Source organism: Rhinolophus sinicus, chromosome X (genome assembly GCF_036562045.2).
Source record: "Rhinolophus sinicus isolate RSC01 chromosome X, ASM3656204v1, whole genome shotgun sequence".
Lineage (NCBI taxonomy): Eukaryota > Metazoa > Chordata > Mammalia > Chiroptera > Rhinolophidae > Rhinolophus > Rhinolophus sinicus.
Window position 1 is genome coordinate 47,573,184 of NC_133768.1, and position 19,962 is coordinate 47,593,145.

The window sequence follows — 19,962 nt, forward strand, 5'->3', positions numbered from 1 at the left end:
CTTGGATTCTGCTACATTCACACAGTTACCATTTTTGTATGTACTGAGAGCACCTGAAATCCCTCGGAGCAAATTCCCAGTATTCAATACAATATTAAGTATAGTGTGGACAAATTAGAGGTTCTACAGAAAGTAAACTTCATGGGGTGATCTGATCATAAATTTAGACTAACTGGGCAGGTCATGGTGGGTAGTCACGCATCAGGCATATAAATTCCTTTCTTTTACATTTTTTAAAAATTTATTGGGGTGACAATTGTTAGCAAAATTACATAGATTTCAGGTGTACAATTCTGTATTACATCATCTATAAATCCCATTGTGTGTTCACCACCCAGAGTCAGTTCTCCTTCCATCACCATATATTTGATCCCCCTTACCCTACTCTACCACCCCCCACCCCCCTTACCCTCTGGTAACCACTAAACTATTGTCTGTGCCTATGAGTTTTTGTTTCTCATTTGTTTGTCTTGTTCTTTTGTTGTTTTTGGTTTATATACCACATATCAGTGAAATCATATGGTTCTCTGCTTTTTCTGTCTGACTTATTTCACTCAGCATTACACTCTCAAGATCCATCCATGTTGTCACAAATGTTCCTATATCATCTTTTCTTACCGAATAGTATTCCATTGTGTATATATACCACAACTTCTTTATCCATTCATCTATCGAAGGACATTTTGGTTGTTTCCATGTCTTGGCCACGTAAACAAAGCTGCAATGAACATTGGAGCACACGTGTCTTTATGTATAAATGTTTTCAGATTTTTTGGGTAGATACCCAGGAGAGGGATTGCTGGGTCATATGGTAATTCTATTCGTAATTTTTTGAGGAACCTCCACACTGCCTTCCATAACGGCTGCACCAGTCTGCATTCCCACCAACAGTGTATGAGGGTTCCTTTTTCTCCACAGCCTCTCCAACACTTGTTACTATTTGTCTTGTTGATGATAGCCATTCTGACTGGGGTGAGGTGATATCTCATTGTGGTTTTGATTTGCATTTCTCTGATGATTAGTGATGTTGAGCATTTTTCATATGTCTATTTGCCATTTGTATGTCCTCTTTGGAGAAATGTCTCTTCAGGTCCTCTGCCCATTTTTCAATTGGGTTGTTTGTTTTTTTGTTGTTGAGTTGCATGAGTTCCTTGTATATTTTGGATATTAGCCCCTTATCGGAGGCACTGTTTGCAAAAATCTTCTCCCATTCAGTTGGTTGCCTCTTTATTTTGTCGATGGTTTCTTTTGCTGTGCAGAAGCTTTTAAGTTTCATATAGTCCCATTCGTTTATTTTAGCTTTTACTTCCATTGCCTTTGGAGTCAAATTCATAAAATGCTCTTTGAACCCAAGGTCCATAAGTTTAGTACCTATGTTTTCTTCTATGCAGTTTATTGTGTCAGGTCTTATGCTTAAGTCTTTGATCCATTTTGAATTAATTTTGGTACATGGTGACAGATAGCAGTCCAGTTTCATTCTTTTGCACGTGGCTATCCAATTCTCCCAGCACCATTTATTGAAAAGGCTGTCTTTCCTCCATTGTATGTTTTTTGCTTCTTTGTCAAAAATTATCTGTCCATATTTATGTGGTTTTATTTCCAGGTTCTCAATTCTATTCCATTGGTCTATGTGTCTGTTTTTGTGCCAATACCACGCTGTTTTGATTATCGTAGTGCTAAAGTACAAGCTAAAGTCAGGGAGTGTGATACCTCCAGTATTGTTCTTTTTTCTTAAGATTGCTTTGGCTATTCGGGGTCTTTTGTGGTTCCAAACAAATCTGATGATGTTTTGTTCTATTTCTTTAAAAAAATGCCATTGGGATTTTGATGGGGATTGCATTAAATCTGTATGTTGCTTTGGGTAATATGGCCATTTTAACTATGTTGATTCTTCCAATCCATGAGCACGGAATGTCTTTCCATTTCTTTGTGTCTTCTTCAATTTCTTTCAAAAATGTCTTATAGTTTTCAGCATATAGGTCCTTCACATCCTTGGTTAAGTTTATTCCTAGGTATTTTATTCTTTTTGCTGCAATTGCGAAAGGAATTGTTTTTTGTATTTCTTTTTCTGAGATTTCATTGTTAGTATGTAGGAATGTAATGGACTTTTTTGCGTTGATTTTGTAGCCAGCAAATTTACTGTTTTCGTTGATTGTTTCGAATAGCTTTTTCGTGGACTCTTTAGGGTTTTCTATATATAGCATCATGTATCTGCAAAGAGTGATAATTTAACTTCTTCATTCCCAATTTGGATGCCTTTTATTACTTTCTCTTGCCTGATTGCTCTGGCAAGGACTTCCAACACTATGTTGAAAAGCAGATGTGACAGTGGAGAGCCCTGTCGTGTTCCTGAACATAGAGCAAAGGGCTTCAGTTTTTCACCATTAATTATGAGATTAGCTGAGGGCTTGTCATATATGGCCTTTATTACGTTAAAGTATTTTCCTTCTGTACCTATTTTATTCAGTGTTTTAATCATAAATGGATGTTGTATCTTGTCAAATGCTTTTTCTGCATGAATTGATATAATCATATGATTTTTGTCCTTTATTTTGTTTATGTGATATATCACATTGATGGATTTGTGGATGTTGAATCATCCTCCTTCCCCTGGGATGAACCCCACTTTGTCGTGATGAATAATCTTTTTAATGCATTGTTGTATTCGATTTGTTAGAGTTTTGTTTAGGATTTTTGCATCTATATTCATCAGAGATATTGGTCTGTAGTTTTCTTTTTTTGTGCTGTCCTTACCAGGTTTTGGTATCAGGGTAATGTTGGCCTCATAAAATGAGTTAGGAAGTACTGTCTCTTCTTCAATTTTTTGGAAGAGTTTGTGCAGGATTGGTATTAGATCCTCTTTGAAGGTTTGGTAGAATTCACTAGTGAAGCCATCTGGTCCAGGACTTTTGCTTTTGGGAAGGTTTTGGATGACTGATTCAATTTCGTTACTGGTGATCGGTCTGTTTAGATTTTCCAGTTCTTCATGGTTCAGCCTTGGAAGGCTATATGTTTCTAAGAACTTGTCCATTTCTTCTAGGTTACTGAATTTGGTGGCATATAGTCCTTCATAGTATTCTTGGATGATCCTTTGTATTTCTGTGGTGTCCGTGATAACTTCCCCTTTTTCATTTCTGATTTGGTTAATTAGTGTCTTCTCTCTTTTTATCTTAGTGAGTCTAGCCAAGGGTTTGTCAATTTTGTTAATCTTTTCAAAGAACCAGCTCTTTGTCACATTAATTTTTTCTATTGTCTTTTGGTCTCTATTTCATTTAGTTCTGCTCTGATTTTTGTTATTTCCTTTCTTCTGCTGATCTTGGGTTTCACTTGTTCTTCTTTTTCTAGTTCTTTAAGGTGTAACATGAGGTTATTTATTTGCGATTTTTCTTGTTTCTTGAGATAGGCCTGTAATGATATAAATTTCCCTCTTAAAACTGCTTTCGCTGCATCCCAAAAATTTTGGTAGGATGTATTTTCACTGTCATTTGTTTCTATGTATCTTTTGAACTCTACTCTAATTTCTTCTTTGACCCGGTCATTCTTTAAAAGTACGTTGTTTAATCTCCATGTATTTGTGTTTGTCCTGCTTTCTTTTTGCAGTTGATATCCAATTTCAACCCTTGTGATCAGTGAATATGCTTGGTATGATTTCAGTCCTCTTAAATTTGCTGAAACTGATTTTCTGTCCCAATATATAGTCTATCCTTGAGAATGTTCCATGTACACTAGAAAAGAATGTATAGTCTGATGTTTTAGGATGAAGTGCTCTATAAATGTCAATTATGTCCATTTCATCTAATGTGTCATTTAGGGCTGCTATTTCGTTATTTATTTTCTGTTTGGATGATCTATCCATAGCTGTCAATGATGTATTTAAGTCCCCTAGTATAATTGTGTTTGGTCAATTTCTCCCTTTAGTTCTGTTAGTAGTTGCTTGGTATATTTTGGTGCTCCCTGATCGGGGGCATAAATATTGATGACTGTTATGTCTTCTTGTTGTATAGTCCCCTTTACCATTATGAAATGTCCATCTTTGTCTCTTGTTATCTTTTTCACCCTGAAGTCTGTTTCATCTGATATCATTATGGCTACACCTGATTTTCTCTGGGTACCATTTGCTTGGAGTGTCAATTTCCACCCTTTCACTTTGAGTCTATGCTTGTCCTTGTAGCTGAGATGTGTCTCTTGGAGACAGCATATGGTTGGGTTTAGTTTTTGATCCAATCTGCTACTCTGTGCCTTTTTATTGGTGAGTTCAGTCCATTTACATTTAGGGTGATTATTGATATGTGAGGATTTCCTGTCATTCTATCTTTAGTTTTCTGGTAAGGCTGTGTCTCCATTGTTTCTTTGCCTTTTTGTTGTTGTCTATTATTTCTGTGTGGTGGTATTCTATGATGTTTCCCTCTGTTTCTTCTTTTATTACAGTATATATTTCAGTTCTGGATTTTTTTTAGTGGTTACCCTTAAGTTTATGTAAAAGAAAGTTTGATATTTAGAGTATTCCATTTTCTTCAGCACGCTTACTTTCTCCATTCCCATATTCCGGTTCAGGCCGTTACTCTCCCCCTTTTTATGTTTTGGTTGCCACAAATTGTCCCTGTTGATGGTGGTCGAATAGCCTCCTTTAGTATTTCTTGTAGTGCAGGTTGTATATTAGAAAATTCCCTCAGCTTCTGTATGTCTGGAAAGGTCTTTATTCCTCCTTCATATCTAAAGGATATCTTTGCTGGATATATTATTCTTGGCTCATAATTTCTCTCTTTCAATAGTTTGAATATTTGGTTCCACTCCCTCCTGGCTTGTAGAGTTTCTGCTGAAAAATCTGATGATAATCTAATGGGCTTTCCTTTGTAGGTTACCGTCTTCTTTTTCCTGGCTGCCTTGAGGATTCTTTCTTTGTCGTTGATTTTAGACAGCTTCAATACAATGTGCCTTGGAGAAGGCCTGTTGGGATTGAGGTAATTAGGTGTTCTATTTGCTTCTTGGATTCGAGGATCCAGTTCTGTCCACAAGTTTGGGAAGTTCTCATCAACAATTTGTTTGAATATATTCTCTCTTCCCTTCTCTCTTTCTTCTCCTTCTGGTATGCCCATTATTCTTATATTGCTCTTTCTGATGGAGTCAGAAAGTTCTTGTAGAGTTCTTTCATTTCTTTTAAGTCTCAAGTCTCTTTCTTCTTCCATGCATGTAATTTCCAGGTTTCTATCTTCGATGTCACTGATTCTTTCCTCCATCTGGTAAACTCTACTACCTAAGATGGTTATTTCATTCTTAATTTCTTCTATTGAGTTCTTAATCTCCAGTAATTCTATTTGGTTCTTTTTTAAAATTTCAATCTGTTTCATAAAATGCTCATGTTGTCCTTTCATTGTGTTTCTGAGTTTATTAAACTGCCTTTCTGTGTTTTCTTTCATCTCGTTGAGTTTTTTCAGAACTGCAATCTTGAATTCTCTGTCACTTAAGTCACATAGTTCCATGTCTTTAAGTTCCTTTTCTGTAGACTTTTCACTTTCTTTCTGAGCTGTCTTGTTGCCTTGGTTATTCATGGCAATTACTGATTTATTATTTCTCTTCCTAGACATCTACAGGAGTGGCTTCTGCAACAGGTTGATAGGAAGTGGTCTTTCTTTTGTTTTCTAGTACTTGTTGGTAGAATGTTTTATTTTCTCTCAGACTGCAGCCTTTTTTTTTTCTGCCTCACCCGATAGTCCTGTTTTCTCTGCACTATTCCAGGTTCTCACACAATGGGGAGATTCCCTGGGAGACGGGCTACTCCTCTGTTAATAGTTTGCCTGTGTCACAGGGCACTGTGTCCGTGTGGGTATGCGGAGAGCTTTTGAAGTTCCAAAGATCTTCCTGCACCAGATTCAGAGCACCGAGCCAGGTCTGCGTCCTGCGCCCCCGGGGCTCCGTCTGTGCACTTCTCCCTTCCCTCCTCCCCGGCTCGCGCGATTAGCCCACCTTTAGGTGTATTCAGTAGTGGGCTTCTTGGTCTTGCCTGTCTGCTGTGCAGGGAGTCCTTTGTGGAGTTATTGTTGTTCAATTAGTTGTAAATTCCAGGGGAGCTTTACAGAGGCTCACCCTACGCCGCCATTTTGATCCGGATCTCAAAATTTTTTCTTTATATCCTTATTCTACAACATTTTTTTCTAGTTTAAAATTTTTTATTATTTTTTAAAATTTTTTGGTTAAAAACTAGGACACACACACACACACACACACACACACACACACACATTAGCCTAGGCCTGCACATGGTCAGGACCATCACTATCACTGGTTTCCATTGCCACATCTTGTCCCACTGGAAGGTCTTCAGGAGGAATAACACACATGGAGCTGTCATCTCCTGTGATAACAATGTTTTCTTCTGGAAGACCTCCTGAAGGACCAGCCAGAGGCGCTTCTTGAGGAGGGGTCATTCTTTTAAAAAAATATGTCAATGGTGGTTTGCTTGGTTTGTTTGTTTATTTCATGATAGATTTGTTTGTAAGCACATAATGCACGATGAACATTTCTCTCTGTTAATGAAAATCTTTCATTGTTGGGGTCCAACTTTTCAAGCATTTTAAGGAGCTTATTTCGGGTGCAAAAGTTTCTACTAAACCCTTTACTATGAATTTTCTTTTGGGGTTCTTATTTTATTTCTCCTGCAATTTCCTTTTATGTTGTCTCTTCTTCAGCTATGTGTTCCTGTCCCAGTTCTGACAACTCCTCATCAGTCAATTCCTCAGGAACCACCCTAGGAGCCCCTCAGTTTCATCCTCACCCACATCCAGGTTCAAGTTGTTTGTCATCTCAATCACAGCCTTGTTGATTTTTGCAACCTCCTCATCCTTGAAAAATCATTTGGAGTCATAGACAAATCTCCTCAGTGTCTTCTTTCAGACGCCATTCGTACACTCCTTGGTGACATCATCCCAAGTCCAAACAAAGTTCTTGATGAAGTCATGGATATTATAATCCTTCCAGAATTGCATCAGTATATTCTCGGTGTCTTCCTCAGTTGTAGCAATAGCCTGGGCAAAAGTTCTCCTCAGGTAACAGGCCTTAAAAGCTGGTATAATTCCTTGATCTATTGGTTGGATCAAAGAGGTGGTGTTTGCAGGGAGAAGCACCACTTTCACACTGGGATGAAGATTACCAATAAAAGGAAGATGTCTGGAAGCATTATCAGCAATAAGAAAAAATTTTAAAGGTATGTTATTCTCCAAACAGTAGTTCTCCATTTCACTGCACAGCAGTTTAGAAGAGCATTTTGGAAGATGAGCTGGGTCATCCATGAAGTCTTCTTTTTATTTTTTTTAATTATTTTTATTGGGGGAATATTGGGGAACAGTATGTTTCTCCAGGGCCCATCAGCTCCAAGTCGTTGTCCTTCAATCCAGTTGTGGAGGGTGCAGCCCAGCTCCAAGTCCAGTTGCCATTTTCAATCTTAGTTGCATTGTAGGGAGCGCAGCTCACCATCCCATGTGGGACTTGAACTGGCAACCTTGTTGCCAAGAACCCACGGTCTAACCAACTGAGCCATCCGGCCACCCCTCCAGAAGCTCAGCGGCATCTCATTGCCTTCAGTCTAGTTGTGGAGGTAGCAGCTCACTGGCCCATGTGGGAATCGAACCCTGATGCTCAGAGCTCGTGCTCTAAACAACTGAACTGTCTGGCTGCCCCACCCATGACTTCTTGTTCCTGTAGTACACTGGCATTGTGTCCTTATCAATATGCTTGAAGGCCCTGGGATTCTCACTGTGCCAGATCACAAAGAGTTTCCATTTGTAGCCTGCAACATGGCCCCCAAGGAAGACTCTTATTCTGTCCTTCAAAGCCTTGAATCCTGGTATTAACTTGGCCTCCTTATGGATGAAAGTCCTCTCAGGCACCCATTTCCAGAATAGGGAAGTTTCATCCATATTGAATATTTGCTCTGGCAAGTAATTTTCCTCCACAACCAGCTTATCTAGTGTTTCTAAAAATTCTTCAGCTGCCTTCAATTCAGCACCCACAGATTCACCACTCACTTTCATATTAAATAATGAATAAGAATTTTTGAATCATTTAAACCACCCAGCAGTAGCAGTAAATTCAACATCCTAATTGGATCCAGCCTCTTCTTTCAACATCACAAACTTTTTGCTTTGGCTGTGATCATCATGGTGCTTAGAAGAATACACTTCTGTGTCTGGTCTTCAATCCAGGTCATTAGAAGTTTCTCAATGTTAGGAATTGGCCACCTCCAATTCTCCTCCTGTTCCTAGGAAGAGTTATCACAGTACCATGAGCAAGTCAGTCCTAAACCTGCCATTTTCCCTTCTCCTTCCTTCTTCCAGGTATTTCTCCAGTAGTGCAGACTTGGAAATTGGAAAGCCTCATGTCAGACTTAGGAGAGGTGGGAAGGAATTGTGCCCTGATTTAAGAAAAGCATCTGACAAAAATAAATTCCCTTTATTAATTTAAGTACATAATAAAGTATATAAACATAAATGTTCTTTCATTGTAGCATCACACTTCATTGGCTTACAGACTGTTTGATTGGAAGAGCTTGAGTAATTTAAAGAGTGTCCAGATCAGCATTCTGGTATATTTGCCCACAAAAATGCACTTACTAGCACCATTTATTTCTCCCATAAATTATTCACATGATGAGCCAGAGTGCAACTTTAACCTTGCCTTTCTTGCAGCTCAGTTGGGGAAACTGATCATAAATGGATTCTGGAAAGAAATGTGTAAAGAAGCCATCTCTGAGTGGCAAAGAAGGGGAGGATGTCTTGATGGTAGGCTTAGAGAGGCCCTTTTATTAAGAAAGATCTCATTTCAGATCTCAAACCAGAAAGGTAAATGAGAGGACTGCTTTAAGAGTGGTGTCACTTAGTGTGACTTTCTATTTTTTTAAAAAATCATGATTTTCTAAATTGTTTCAGTTAAATTGATTTTTTTTTCTTTTTTTTTTTTAAAGATTTTATTGGGGAAGAGGAACAGGACTTTATTGGGGAACAGTGTGTACTTCCAGGACTTTTTCCAAGTCAAGTTGTTGTCCTTTCAATCATAGTTGTGGAGGGCACCATTCAGGCAACCTTGTGGTTGAGAGGACGCGCTTGTGGTTGAGAGGATGCGCTCCAACAAACTGAGCCATCCGGGAACTCAGCAGCAGCTCAGCTCAAGTTGCCATATTCAATCTTAGTTGCAGGGGTCAGAGCCCACCATCCCTTGCGGGAGTTGAGGAGTCAAACAGGCAACCTTGTGGTTGAGAGCCCACTGGCCCATGTGGGAATCAAACTGGCAGCCTTCGGCGTTAGGAGCATGGAGCTCCAACTGCCTGAGCCACTGGGCCGGCCCCTAAAATAAAATTTAAAAAAGGTATAGGCCTCAGAGCACATCCAGAGTGTTCAGAAGTGCTTGTGGTGCTTTGGGCAAGACAGCCCCAGGATCCCAAGGAGGGGGAGGCACTAGCTCAGCCTACCAACAGAAAGTGCATAGGATCAGGAGAAGCTACATGGGTGCCTGGGTGAACAGAGATACCATCACCGCTCTGTTCCTTACTGACTGGGTGAATTTGGCTTATTTATCTAATTATTCTGTGTCTCAATTTCATCATTTAAAAACTGGGAAAGTAATAATATTTATCTCATAGAGTTTTTGTGTGACCAGCATAAATACATGTAAAACACTTATTACAATGCCTGGCACATGATACATACTCCCTAATTTTGCCATTTATTATTATTATTGTTGTTGTTTTACTAGAAAACAAGAGATGGTACATAGCATGAGTGAGAATATTGAAAGGGCCCCCCCAAAAAAGAGGGCATTTCCACAAACCTCAAGGATCCTGCTAGGGGGACGCCCCTCATCCACAACAAAAAAAGACTTTGTCCAGGTATATCCCACCCCCTACTCATTATGATGTTCTTGCAAAATATGTTATTCTGCTTTTATCTATTTTTTTTTAGCTATACCTCTACTGAAACCTTTTGGTTTCAATACTTAAAAGTAAGGAGCACTGGGCTATCAAAGAAGGGTGTATCCCCAAGTTTCTAGAGTGTGACACACATAGTAGAAAGCAATATTGGCCCCTGATACTCTAGAGATATGTGAAGAAAAGAGTACTAAGGTTAAACTACCAAGATCTGGCTAGAAATACCTCAGTTCTGCCAAGGACTGGCCTTATAAATGGGCTTTTGTGGTGCTGCTTCTTCCCACCCTCTCATAAATATTTTGAATTAGTTCTTGATAGAGTGTGGATTTTATCTTCTCAGGATCCAATCTCTTCACAAGCTTCTCTTGCCTGTAATTAGAGATAAGAAACAAATTCTGCACCCCAAACCAAAGAAAATGTAGAACAACATGGGTAATCTCTTTAATAGGCAGCCAAGTTTGTGGTAGAAAGGAAGGAGTCAGAGGGGAAGGAAGCAGGATCAGACAGACTGAACACAAAGCTCAAACACAGCTGAGACCTAGATGAAGAAGCACGCTAGTTCCAGGAAGAAAACAAGGGAAGAGAGGCCTCTCCTTACCAGTTCCCATGTGCAATTCCAGGCATGTTAGCTGGAATTGCTCCCAACGCAGGGCTTGAACCAGCTGCGTAACCTCAGGATCTCCCAGGGAGCAAGAAATCTGGAGGAACTTGTAATGGGCGAAAGATGAAATCTCATTAAAAACCTGTTTTGCAACACACGCCAAGCAGGATTTTGGTACTCTGAGGAAACCCCCTTATTTCCCTGAAAATGAGCAAATCAGCAAAAAAAAAAAAAAAAAAAAAAAAGGTCAGAGGAGGAAAAAAAATGCTTCTTCCTTTTGGTCACATGTTGTAAGAGCTCAGAGCAATCGTCTTGAAGTTTTGAAACTTCCCAAGAGAGAAGTTTCTTATTTTAGAGAAAATCTGACTACAGAAAGATGAGCAACAGGAACGTGTACCAAGAACTTTTCACAGGTATGCTGGGTTTTTTTTCCTTTACTTTTAATTAGCATGCCAGCAATATACACAGAATTATGGGAAGAAATCCTTTCCCAGCATGTTACTTAGGTATAGATATCATTACTAGGGTCTGAGGGATCAAGAAACTAATTTTTTTTCTTGAAAGTAACTCATTCAGAAATTTCACCATAGATAGTGGTATTACATGGAGGTAGCATAGCCTTTATTATCATATCAGCCAGTAAGCCTTGTTCCCTACTGCTCACACCTTTCCACCTATACCCAGTGACTTAAGCAGCTCTTAAGAATCTGGGATCCGAAGATATATCTGTGCCCCCATGTTCGTTGCACCATTATTCACAACAGCCAAGATGTAGAAACAATCTAAGTGTCTAACAATGGATGAGTGGATAAAGAAAATGTGGTATATATGTACAATAGAATATTTATTCAGCCATAAAATGTAAGGAAATCCTGACATTTGCAATAGTATGGATGGACCTTGAGGACATTATGCTAAGGGAAATAAGTCACACAGAGACAGACAAATACTGTATGATCTTGCTTATATATGGGATCTAAAAAAAAAAAAAAAACATTCAGAAACAGAGATGAAATTTGTGGGGGTGGGGGAATGGGGTAAATGTGGTCAAAAGGTAGAATCTTCCAGTTATAAGTTAAATAAATTCTGGGGATGTAATGTACAACATGATGACTATAGCTAGCAATACTGTTTTGTATATTTGAAAGTTGCTAAGAGAGTAGATCTTAAAAGTTTTCATCACAAGGAAAACAATTTTTGTGTTAACTGAGGTGATGGTGTTAAACTTATTGTGGCAATCATTTAGCAATATATACATATATCAAATCATTGTGTTGCACACCTTAAATTTATACAATTTTATTTGTCAATTTTATCTCAATAAACCTGGAGAAAAAAGAATTTGGGATCCCATATAAATCCTAAATTAGGTGCTGCTTGGTAGAATATGCTGTGCAAATTATCACAGTGCTTTAAAAATATACTTCCACTCTCAGTCTAATAATCTAAGACAGCATATGCAAGTTTAGAGTTAATTTTCATTTTGGCCACTGCAATTGTTCTTGACTGGTTTTCACCACACCTCAGAAGTGCCAGGAGTCAGCAGTTGGAAGGAAGGGGTAGAATTCTAGATAACACTCTGGGCTCATATTACCCACAGTCCGTGCAGCAGACTTGGGGAACAGGCATCAAGGTCTGTGTTTGTACCACTTGTGCTGACTTGGTAAGAGCACTGGATTTGAGGTCAAGAGGCCTAGATTTGAATCTGAATCATACATACTACTTACTGAGGGCCAAGTCATGTTACTTCTCTGGGCCTCCTTTCATCTTCTGAAGAACTACACAGACGTTATGTGGCAGGATTGTAAAATGTAAAGTGCTAAGCAATTTTGAGGTATCTTTTCTGGGCATCGAGTCCCATAGACACCTCAGACTAGAGCACACACTGTGGATCACCTCCTCTCTCATCTCCCTCATCCCTAGCCAAATTTTCAAATAATAACACTATCAAAAAACTTCCAAGAGTAGAAATGGAAGCATCCATGCCTCCCAATTTCACAGAGAAAATAGAGAATATTTAAAAAAAAATAATCTATGTACACTTTTAATTCGTGGCAAGCTTTCAGCTGAGGCTATTTGTTAGAGTGCCTTTTTCGCAAATGGTGTGGCGTGTTACTTGGAGTGTCATACTTTCAGGTTCTGTGTGGGTCATGATGATGTAGAATATTTTCTTTGTGCTGGGATCGTGTCTCATGAAACCGAAGAATGGAAGCACGGACCAAGGAGAGGCGAGGCATTGTAAAAGAGGGTAGTTTTTTTAAAAGTAAAGAGTAAAGAGTTGGAGCTCTGGAAACGAGAGGGGGTCCTGACCAGGTTGCCCAGTGACTGAGGCAAAAGTTCTTACTTTTATACCTTTCCTTGCCTGCTTGAAGAAGGGGGCTGACGCCTTCTAATGAAATTTGTCTATCTCCTTTGTCCTGTTTGCCCACCCTAGAGGGATTAATGAACCTATCCCTATCTATCAGATCTGCTCCTTTGTCTGGCCAAAAGGGATTTATGAGATAATTTATTAACCTCAAGGCACATTCTCATATCTTTCTCCTGGAGTGAAGGAGACATTCCAGAACCTGGAGTTTCAGGATATGGCTGCCTTTTGTTTATTCCACCGTGGACCTCCCTGTTTACCTAACAACATGCTGAGTAATCTGTCTCAATGAAACCCTGTTTTCTAAAAACCCTCACAAAAAGGCCCCTTTCTACAAGTTCAGGAATTCTTTTGAAGGACTGGAGGTGGGGGTGGGTGAGCTGGGGGCAGGGTGGTGAGTGGAGCAATGGAGTCATCAGCCTTGATAAAGAAGTTTCAAGAGTTCTTTTGAGGCATGATAACACTTGTAATGTGACAAGATTATACGTCTGTTCTCAGAGTTAAGCTTATCTACTGCTGGAAAATTGTTTGATTTGGGTGCTGACCTATGTGCATGGAGATCTAATTCCCTCAGTTACGCTTCTGCAGTAGGTTAGGCCCCAGGGAAATGGTGAAGTCAAAGACTGCTGTTCAAGACTACTGTTAGCTGCTGGTCAGCCCTGACCTTCAGGAGCCAGGAGTTGTTGAGAAATTTTACATTATGAAGCAAGTAGCTTGAGGTGTATATGTGTATTTCACTTTCTGCCTAGCGTCGGTGACCTTGGGAGGGTTGTGAGCTGATTGTTTTTTGTAGGGATACACAGAGTAGACTTGATAACCGAGGGTTAGGGCTAGTTCTAATTACCTCAGCAGTTATTTGGTTCACTAGGCAAATTGAGGAAGAGGCCATGGGAATTGTTTGACATCAAGGCCAAACTCAGATAGGCTACGCCAGTTGTTCACAGAGTGGTCCCTAATATCAACATCACCTGGAAAGTTGGGGAAAATTCAAATTCTCAGACCCTTCTTCAGACCAAATGAATCTAAAACTCTGGGGTTGGGACCCAGCAATCAGTGTTTTAAAAAGTCTTCCAGGTGATTCTGATTCATGCTCAAACTTGAGAATTGTTGGATTAAGGACTTCTCATCTCTGGCTGCACACTTGAGGCATTTGTTTAAAACACAGATTCTGGTGCAGAGCCCAGGAAGTCCGTTTTTTGTTATTGTTGTTGTTTGTTTGTTTGTTTGTTTGTTTTTTAAAGAAGTCCTTGTTTTTAATCCCTAGATGATTCTGTTGCTCAGGTAGGATTGACAACCACAAATACATTATCTCCTTATGGACAAGTTACTCAGGACTATGCTGAGATTTTTGTCATGGGCCTTCCATTCCCTTATCTGGAGTACAGATTAGAGTTTTAGGGTTAGATGGCATTTCCTGGCTCAACGCCTGTCTCTGAGGTGAAATCAAGGCCTAGGCAGAGAGTGATGCCTGTGTTTCTTGGTAGGGAAGCTACAGTGTCTCTGGCTATTAGTCTCTCTGTCTCTCTTCCCTTTGTCTTGAAGAAGCAATTAGCTGCTTATAGTATAGAGGCCTGGAAGAAGAGGCTCTGTAGAAAGAGTGAATGGGGATGGTGGTTGCTAAAATACAGCTATTGTTAGTCTCTGAATCTTCTCTGTTTCAAACCAGGCATTTCTAGTTCCCTTAGTTCTTTTGTCATCTCCCAATTACTATCAGCTCCACTAGACACATAATCGGTGACATTGGGCCAGGCACTTCTTTTACTTTCATTTTTCTATTTTAGAAGTGGAACTATGCCTGTCATCACCCAAAGTGTGAAGGGGGCAGGCAGGGCTGAGGAAAGGACCAACGAGGAGAGACGACCCATATTTGCGAATGTATAAAATGCACAAGATAATAAAAATACCTCCGTTACACAGTGAATTTTTTTTTTAAAGATTTCATTGGGGAAGGGGAACAGGACTTTATTGGGGAACAGTGGGTACTTCCAGGACTTTTTTCCAAGTCAAGCTGTTGTCCTTTCAATCTTAGTTGTGGAGGGTGCCATTCAGCTTCAAGTTGTTGTCCTCTCAGTCTTAGTTGTGGAGGGTGCAGCTCAGCTCCAGGTCCAGTTGCCGTTGCTAGTTGCAGGGGGCACAGCCCACCATCCCTTGCAGGAGTCCAACCCACAACCTTGTGATTGAGAGGATGCGCTCCAACCAACTGAGCCATCCGGGAACTCAGCAGCAGCTCAGCTCAAGGTGCCGTGTTCAATTTTAGTTGTAGGGGGCGCTGCCCACCATCCCTTGTGGGACTCAAGGAATTGAACTGGCAACCTTGTGGTTGAGACCCACTGGCCCATGTGGGAATCAAACCGACAGCCTTTGGAGTTAGGAGCATGGAGCTCTAACCGCCTGAGCCACCAGGCTGGCCCCATAGTGAATTTTTTTTTTGGGGGGGTGGATAGAAGTCTGAACTCATCACACTTGTTTTAAAAGTGGTTTATACAGTCGAAAATTTTTCATTAATGCCAATACTGAATACTGGAGCAACAGTGAGATAATGTGAATTTCTGTTTGCAGCTGAGTTGATCCATTTTTTCACATCTCCTTTTCTTGGCTTTCTGTAATAGTGTTGGTATATAGAAACAGGGTAATGTTCATATACATGTGGGGGAATGCATGTTGATCACAGGCAAATATGGTTACATCAATTGAGGGTCTATGTGCTAAACATTTTACTTACATCACTATATTTAATCCTTACAGTAATCTTGTAAGATTCTTACTGCCTTTTACAGAAGACTGAGTTGACATGATCTGATTTACTGAAGGAGACGCAATGTCAAGCAGAGGCAGGATTTGAACTCGGATATGTCCGATTTGAGGGAGATTTTGTTCTTTTACAATCACCAGACTTGCTGTCGGTTCTCTGACCCTCATAGTAAAACTGTTGTTTAAGAAGCCAACCAGGCTGAAGTGAGCTCTTACTGGTAGGTTTTGATACAGGGAAAGTATATAATGTGCTCCAGATGCCTCACTGAACTAAGGCTAAAATGTAGAATTTTTTGATTGTCTGCCAAACCAGAAAGTGCATATTATGGCCGAAAGATGAAGCAGTCCTTCTTTGCTACAGCAATGCCAACACTGACCAAGAAATCAAGAAAGGAGCTAGGATGTCCCTACCACTCTCTGGTTCTGAAATAGGGTCCTAACATTTCAGATTGGCAAAAGAAGATCCGTGGAGAGCCATCCAAAAGGCAAACATGACACTAGTTCACATTATCAGGGACAGTATGTACCTAGGGTTAGGAAGTCAGCTTTCCTTTGGGCTATACTTTGGTCTAGGCTTTTTAAAGCTTCAGCTCTGGACAAAGTAAAGGGGGCAGAAAAGAGCAGTCATAAATATGTTAACCAAAGAAGAGGTTCAGGCTGTATTAAAGAACAAAAGGCATTTATCAGAGCAAAAAGAGTTGCAACCCAGGAGACACAGATTCAGGGAGCAACATAGATTGTGCTCTGGAAAGAACAAAGAAAGGTAGGGTTAATAAAGACAAAACCCACAAAGTGCTCATTCTTTCATGCAAATGAAGGATTGCCAGCTAGGTTAACAGGGATTGGAGAGTTCCAGTATGCAAACGAGGGAGAGAGAACCGCAAGGAGGAAGTAAAGTTTATTTGTGTCCACACAGCAGTTGTTTCAGAAGGAGTGTAGCAACTTAAGGGCAGCTCTGAGAACTGAGGCACAAAATGTGCATAGGTTCCACTTCCTTAATAGCCTCCTGACTCTATTTTAAGGGATTCTCTTAGCAATGCTTATTCTATTTTATTTTCTCCATTATCAAATATATTTATTTTATTTATTTGAAAAGCATTTGTATAATTCTTTCTCTGTGCCTGGTGCTGGTACTTGGATATATTAACACATTTAGTCTTCATGTGGTAGGTATAATTATTATCCCAGTTTTACGGGTGAAGAAATTGAGACTCTGAGAAATTAAATATTTGCCCAAAGCCAGAAAGTCAGTAAGTGGCAGGGTCAGAAGGTAATCCTTGTCCATCTGGCTGCAGTCCCCATACTCTCAGCCACTATACTGTACTGCCTCTCAAGGTTGCCAGCAGAATTCTAAAACCATAGATTCAGAGTTAGAAAGGTCATTTAAAGGACTTTTAGTCCAACCTTCCAACCAATGCAAGAATCCCCTCTACACATTCTCCGCCCTGCTTGAACATTTACAGTGCCTGGAGCTTAGGATCTCAAAGGCAGCCCATTCCAACATGGACCAACTCTGATTATTGAGAAGTTTATTTTTAAAGTGAGCTGAAGAAGAGAATCAATTCAGCTCATGTTTGTTGAGCCCATATTATGCTTAAACCGCTCTATTTGGTATATACAAAGATAAGGAAGATATGGTGCCTGTCCCTTACAGATTCTTAAGACAAACATGCATACGATGGCAGAATGTGGTATATGCTATAATATAAAGATGAGCTAGCTGCAGGAGTACAGAAGAAAGTGAAACTAATTCCAAAGATGGGAGTTAAGGAAGGCATCATAGAGATGGTAATAACTCAGCTCTATATTGAAGTTTGGGTAAGATATCAACAAGCACAGCTGAGGCAGAAATATCAAATAAGCACAAAAATGCTCTCTTGTGGCCACCTTTCAGATAGCTGGCAACAGCCAGGTGATACTCTGAACCTGTTTTCCTCCTGTCCCCTCAGCTGTTTTGCTTTTCATTTAGTGTTTAAGAGCTTGGGCTCTGGGTTTGGATCACACTCTGCCACTTGTTACCAGGGCCACGTTAGGACTTTTGTGGGCCCTAGGTGCTTTTACCTTCCTCCGTTGTGGGCCCCTTCCTCCGTTGAAAAAAAAAAAACCTACGAAAAATTAGACTTTACAACTGTGTTGGTATAAAGACAAATATATTGACATTATACATTAAAACATTTCCTTCAGCTTAAAAGTTCATTTTTCTTCTGATTTAAAAAGAGACAATAAAAAATAAGAAAAAAACGAATAACAACAACAAAAAGACAATAAAGCATTTCTAAAGGCCCCCACAAGTATTGTGGGCCAAATGAATAAATCATCTCTGTTCTTTACCTTTAAACTCTCAAAGACTCAGATTTCTCATCCATAAAGTGGGAATAATGCTATAGCACCTATATCATATGGCTGTGATAAGAATTAAGTGAGATCTTGCATGACATATGAGTACATTAGCACATAATAAATGGCACTAATAAATGTTAGCAACAGGCATAAACTGGGACATAATAGTCACCTTATATATATAAATTGTTTTCCTGATCCTTCACCATGCTAATCACCCTCCTTTAGATACCCAGCCCATTTTGTCAATGGCTCATTTGAAATATGGTGAATAGAAAGATGGCAGGTATGATCTAAACAGAGGAACAATATTTTATTCATTTATTTACTGCTTGAGCAACTCTATAACATGGCTGGCTGGTCCATTGAACAAAATCTTTAGTTCTTTATAATTTCTTTTTATTTATTTATTTATTTATTTATTTATTTATTTATTTATTTATTTTATTAGTTTCAGGTGCACAAGACAAAGTAATACTTAGACGTTTATCCTGTATATCCCTCACATTGTGTGAAACCCCCTTGCCCGATCCATTATCCTTCTGACATCGCACAGAGCCATTATATTTCCACTGTCTCTATTCCTAATGCTGTACTCTGATTCTTGTAAGTATATACACACACACACACACACACACACACACACACACACGCACACGCACACACACACATATGCAAACTTGTAGTTGACATTCATTATTGTTCAGCTTCAGCTTCAGGTGTACAATGCAGTGATCAGGCATCTACATCATCCCTGAGGTGGTCTCCCTAACGAGATAAGTGTCCATCGGATACCCTACAAAATCTTTACATTATTGATTACATTACCCAAATTAATTTTCAAAACCCTGTGGCCATCTTGTGGATACTGACAGTTTTTTTTTTGTGTTTTTTTTTTTTTGGTTCCCACACCGGGAGTCGAACCCGGTGACTGTTTCCTAATCCCCTCACCTTTCCCCTTATCCCCACCCCCCCATCTAGCAACCCTCAGTTTTTCCTCTATGTCTCCAAAACTGTTTCTGATTAGTTCATTCACTTATTCTTTTCTTTAGATTCCACATGTAAGTGAGATCATATGGTATTTGTCTTTCTCTGTCTGACTTATTCACTTAACATAATGTTCTCTAGGTCCATCCATGTTGTTGCAAATGGTAAGATTTCTTTCTTCTTTATGGCTGCGTACTACTCCATTGTATAAATGTACCATGGTCATCTACTGATGGGCATTTCGGTTGTTTCCATGTCTTGGCTATTGTGTATAGTGCTGCTATAAACATAGGAGTGAATAAAGCTTTTTGAATTAGAGTTTTGGATTTCTCCGGATAGATACCTAGGAGTGGAATTGCTGGATCATAAGGTAGTTTCATTTTCAGATTTTTGAGATACCTCCATACTGTTTTCCATAGTGGCTTCACCAATCTGCAATCCCACCAACAGTGCACAGGGTTCCCTTTTCTCCACATCCACGCCAGCACTTGTTGTTTGTTGATTTATTGATGATAGCCATTTTGACTGGGGTGAGGTGGTATCTCATTGTGGTTTTTATTTGCATTTCTCTAATGATTAGTGAGTTTGAGCATTTTTTCATATGTCTGTTTGCCATCTGTATATCCTTTTTAGAAAAATATCTCTTCATGTCCTCTGCCCATTTTTTAATTGGGTTGTTTGTTTTTTTAGAGTTGAGTTGAGTGAGTTTTTTGTAAATTTGGGATATTAACCCCTTATCGGATATAACATTGGCAAATATCTTTTCCCATTCAGTAGGATCCCTTCTTGTTTTATTGATGGTTTCCTTTGCTGTGAAAAAACTCTTTAGTTTGATGTAATCCCACATGTTTATTTTTCTCTTACTTCCTCGCTGAGGGATATATCAGTAAAAATCTTACTCCGGATAATGTCTGTGAAGTTTCTTCCTATATTTTCTTCTAGGAATTTTATGGTTTCAGATCTTACATTTAAGTCTTTAAGCCATTTTGAATTTATTTTTGT

The 19,962-nt window shown here is 39.4% G+C and overlaps 2 protein-coding genes across 4 annotated transcripts in view; both read left to right on the forward strand.

The window, feature by feature from the left end:
- ATP7A (ATPase copper transporting alpha) overlaps positions 1 to 6,815 on the forward strand; it is a 148,504-nt gene extending 141,689 nt beyond the window's left edge. The window contains exon 23 of the mRNA XM_074324184.1: positions 6,687 to 6,815. Within this exon, the coding sequence (XP_074180285.1) occupies positions 6,687 to 6,711 (25 nt within the window). The 3' untranslated portion in view covers positions 6,712 to 6,815. The remainder of the gene's footprint in view (positions 1 to 6,686) is intronic.
- A 3,966-nt stretch (positions 6,816 to 10,781) lies between these two features.
- LOC109435619 (toll-like receptor 13) overlaps positions 10,782 to 19,962 on the forward strand; it is a 29,168-nt gene continuing 19,987 nt past the window's right edge. Inside the window, exon 1 of one of the 3 annotated variants that reach the window (XM_074324185.1) lies at positions 10,782 to 10,930. The gene's annotated coding sequence lies outside the window, so the exon portion shown is untranslated. The remainder of the gene's footprint in view (positions 10,931 to 19,962) is intronic. The other 2 variants (XM_074324187.1, XM_074324186.1) reach the window with 2 other exon arrangements.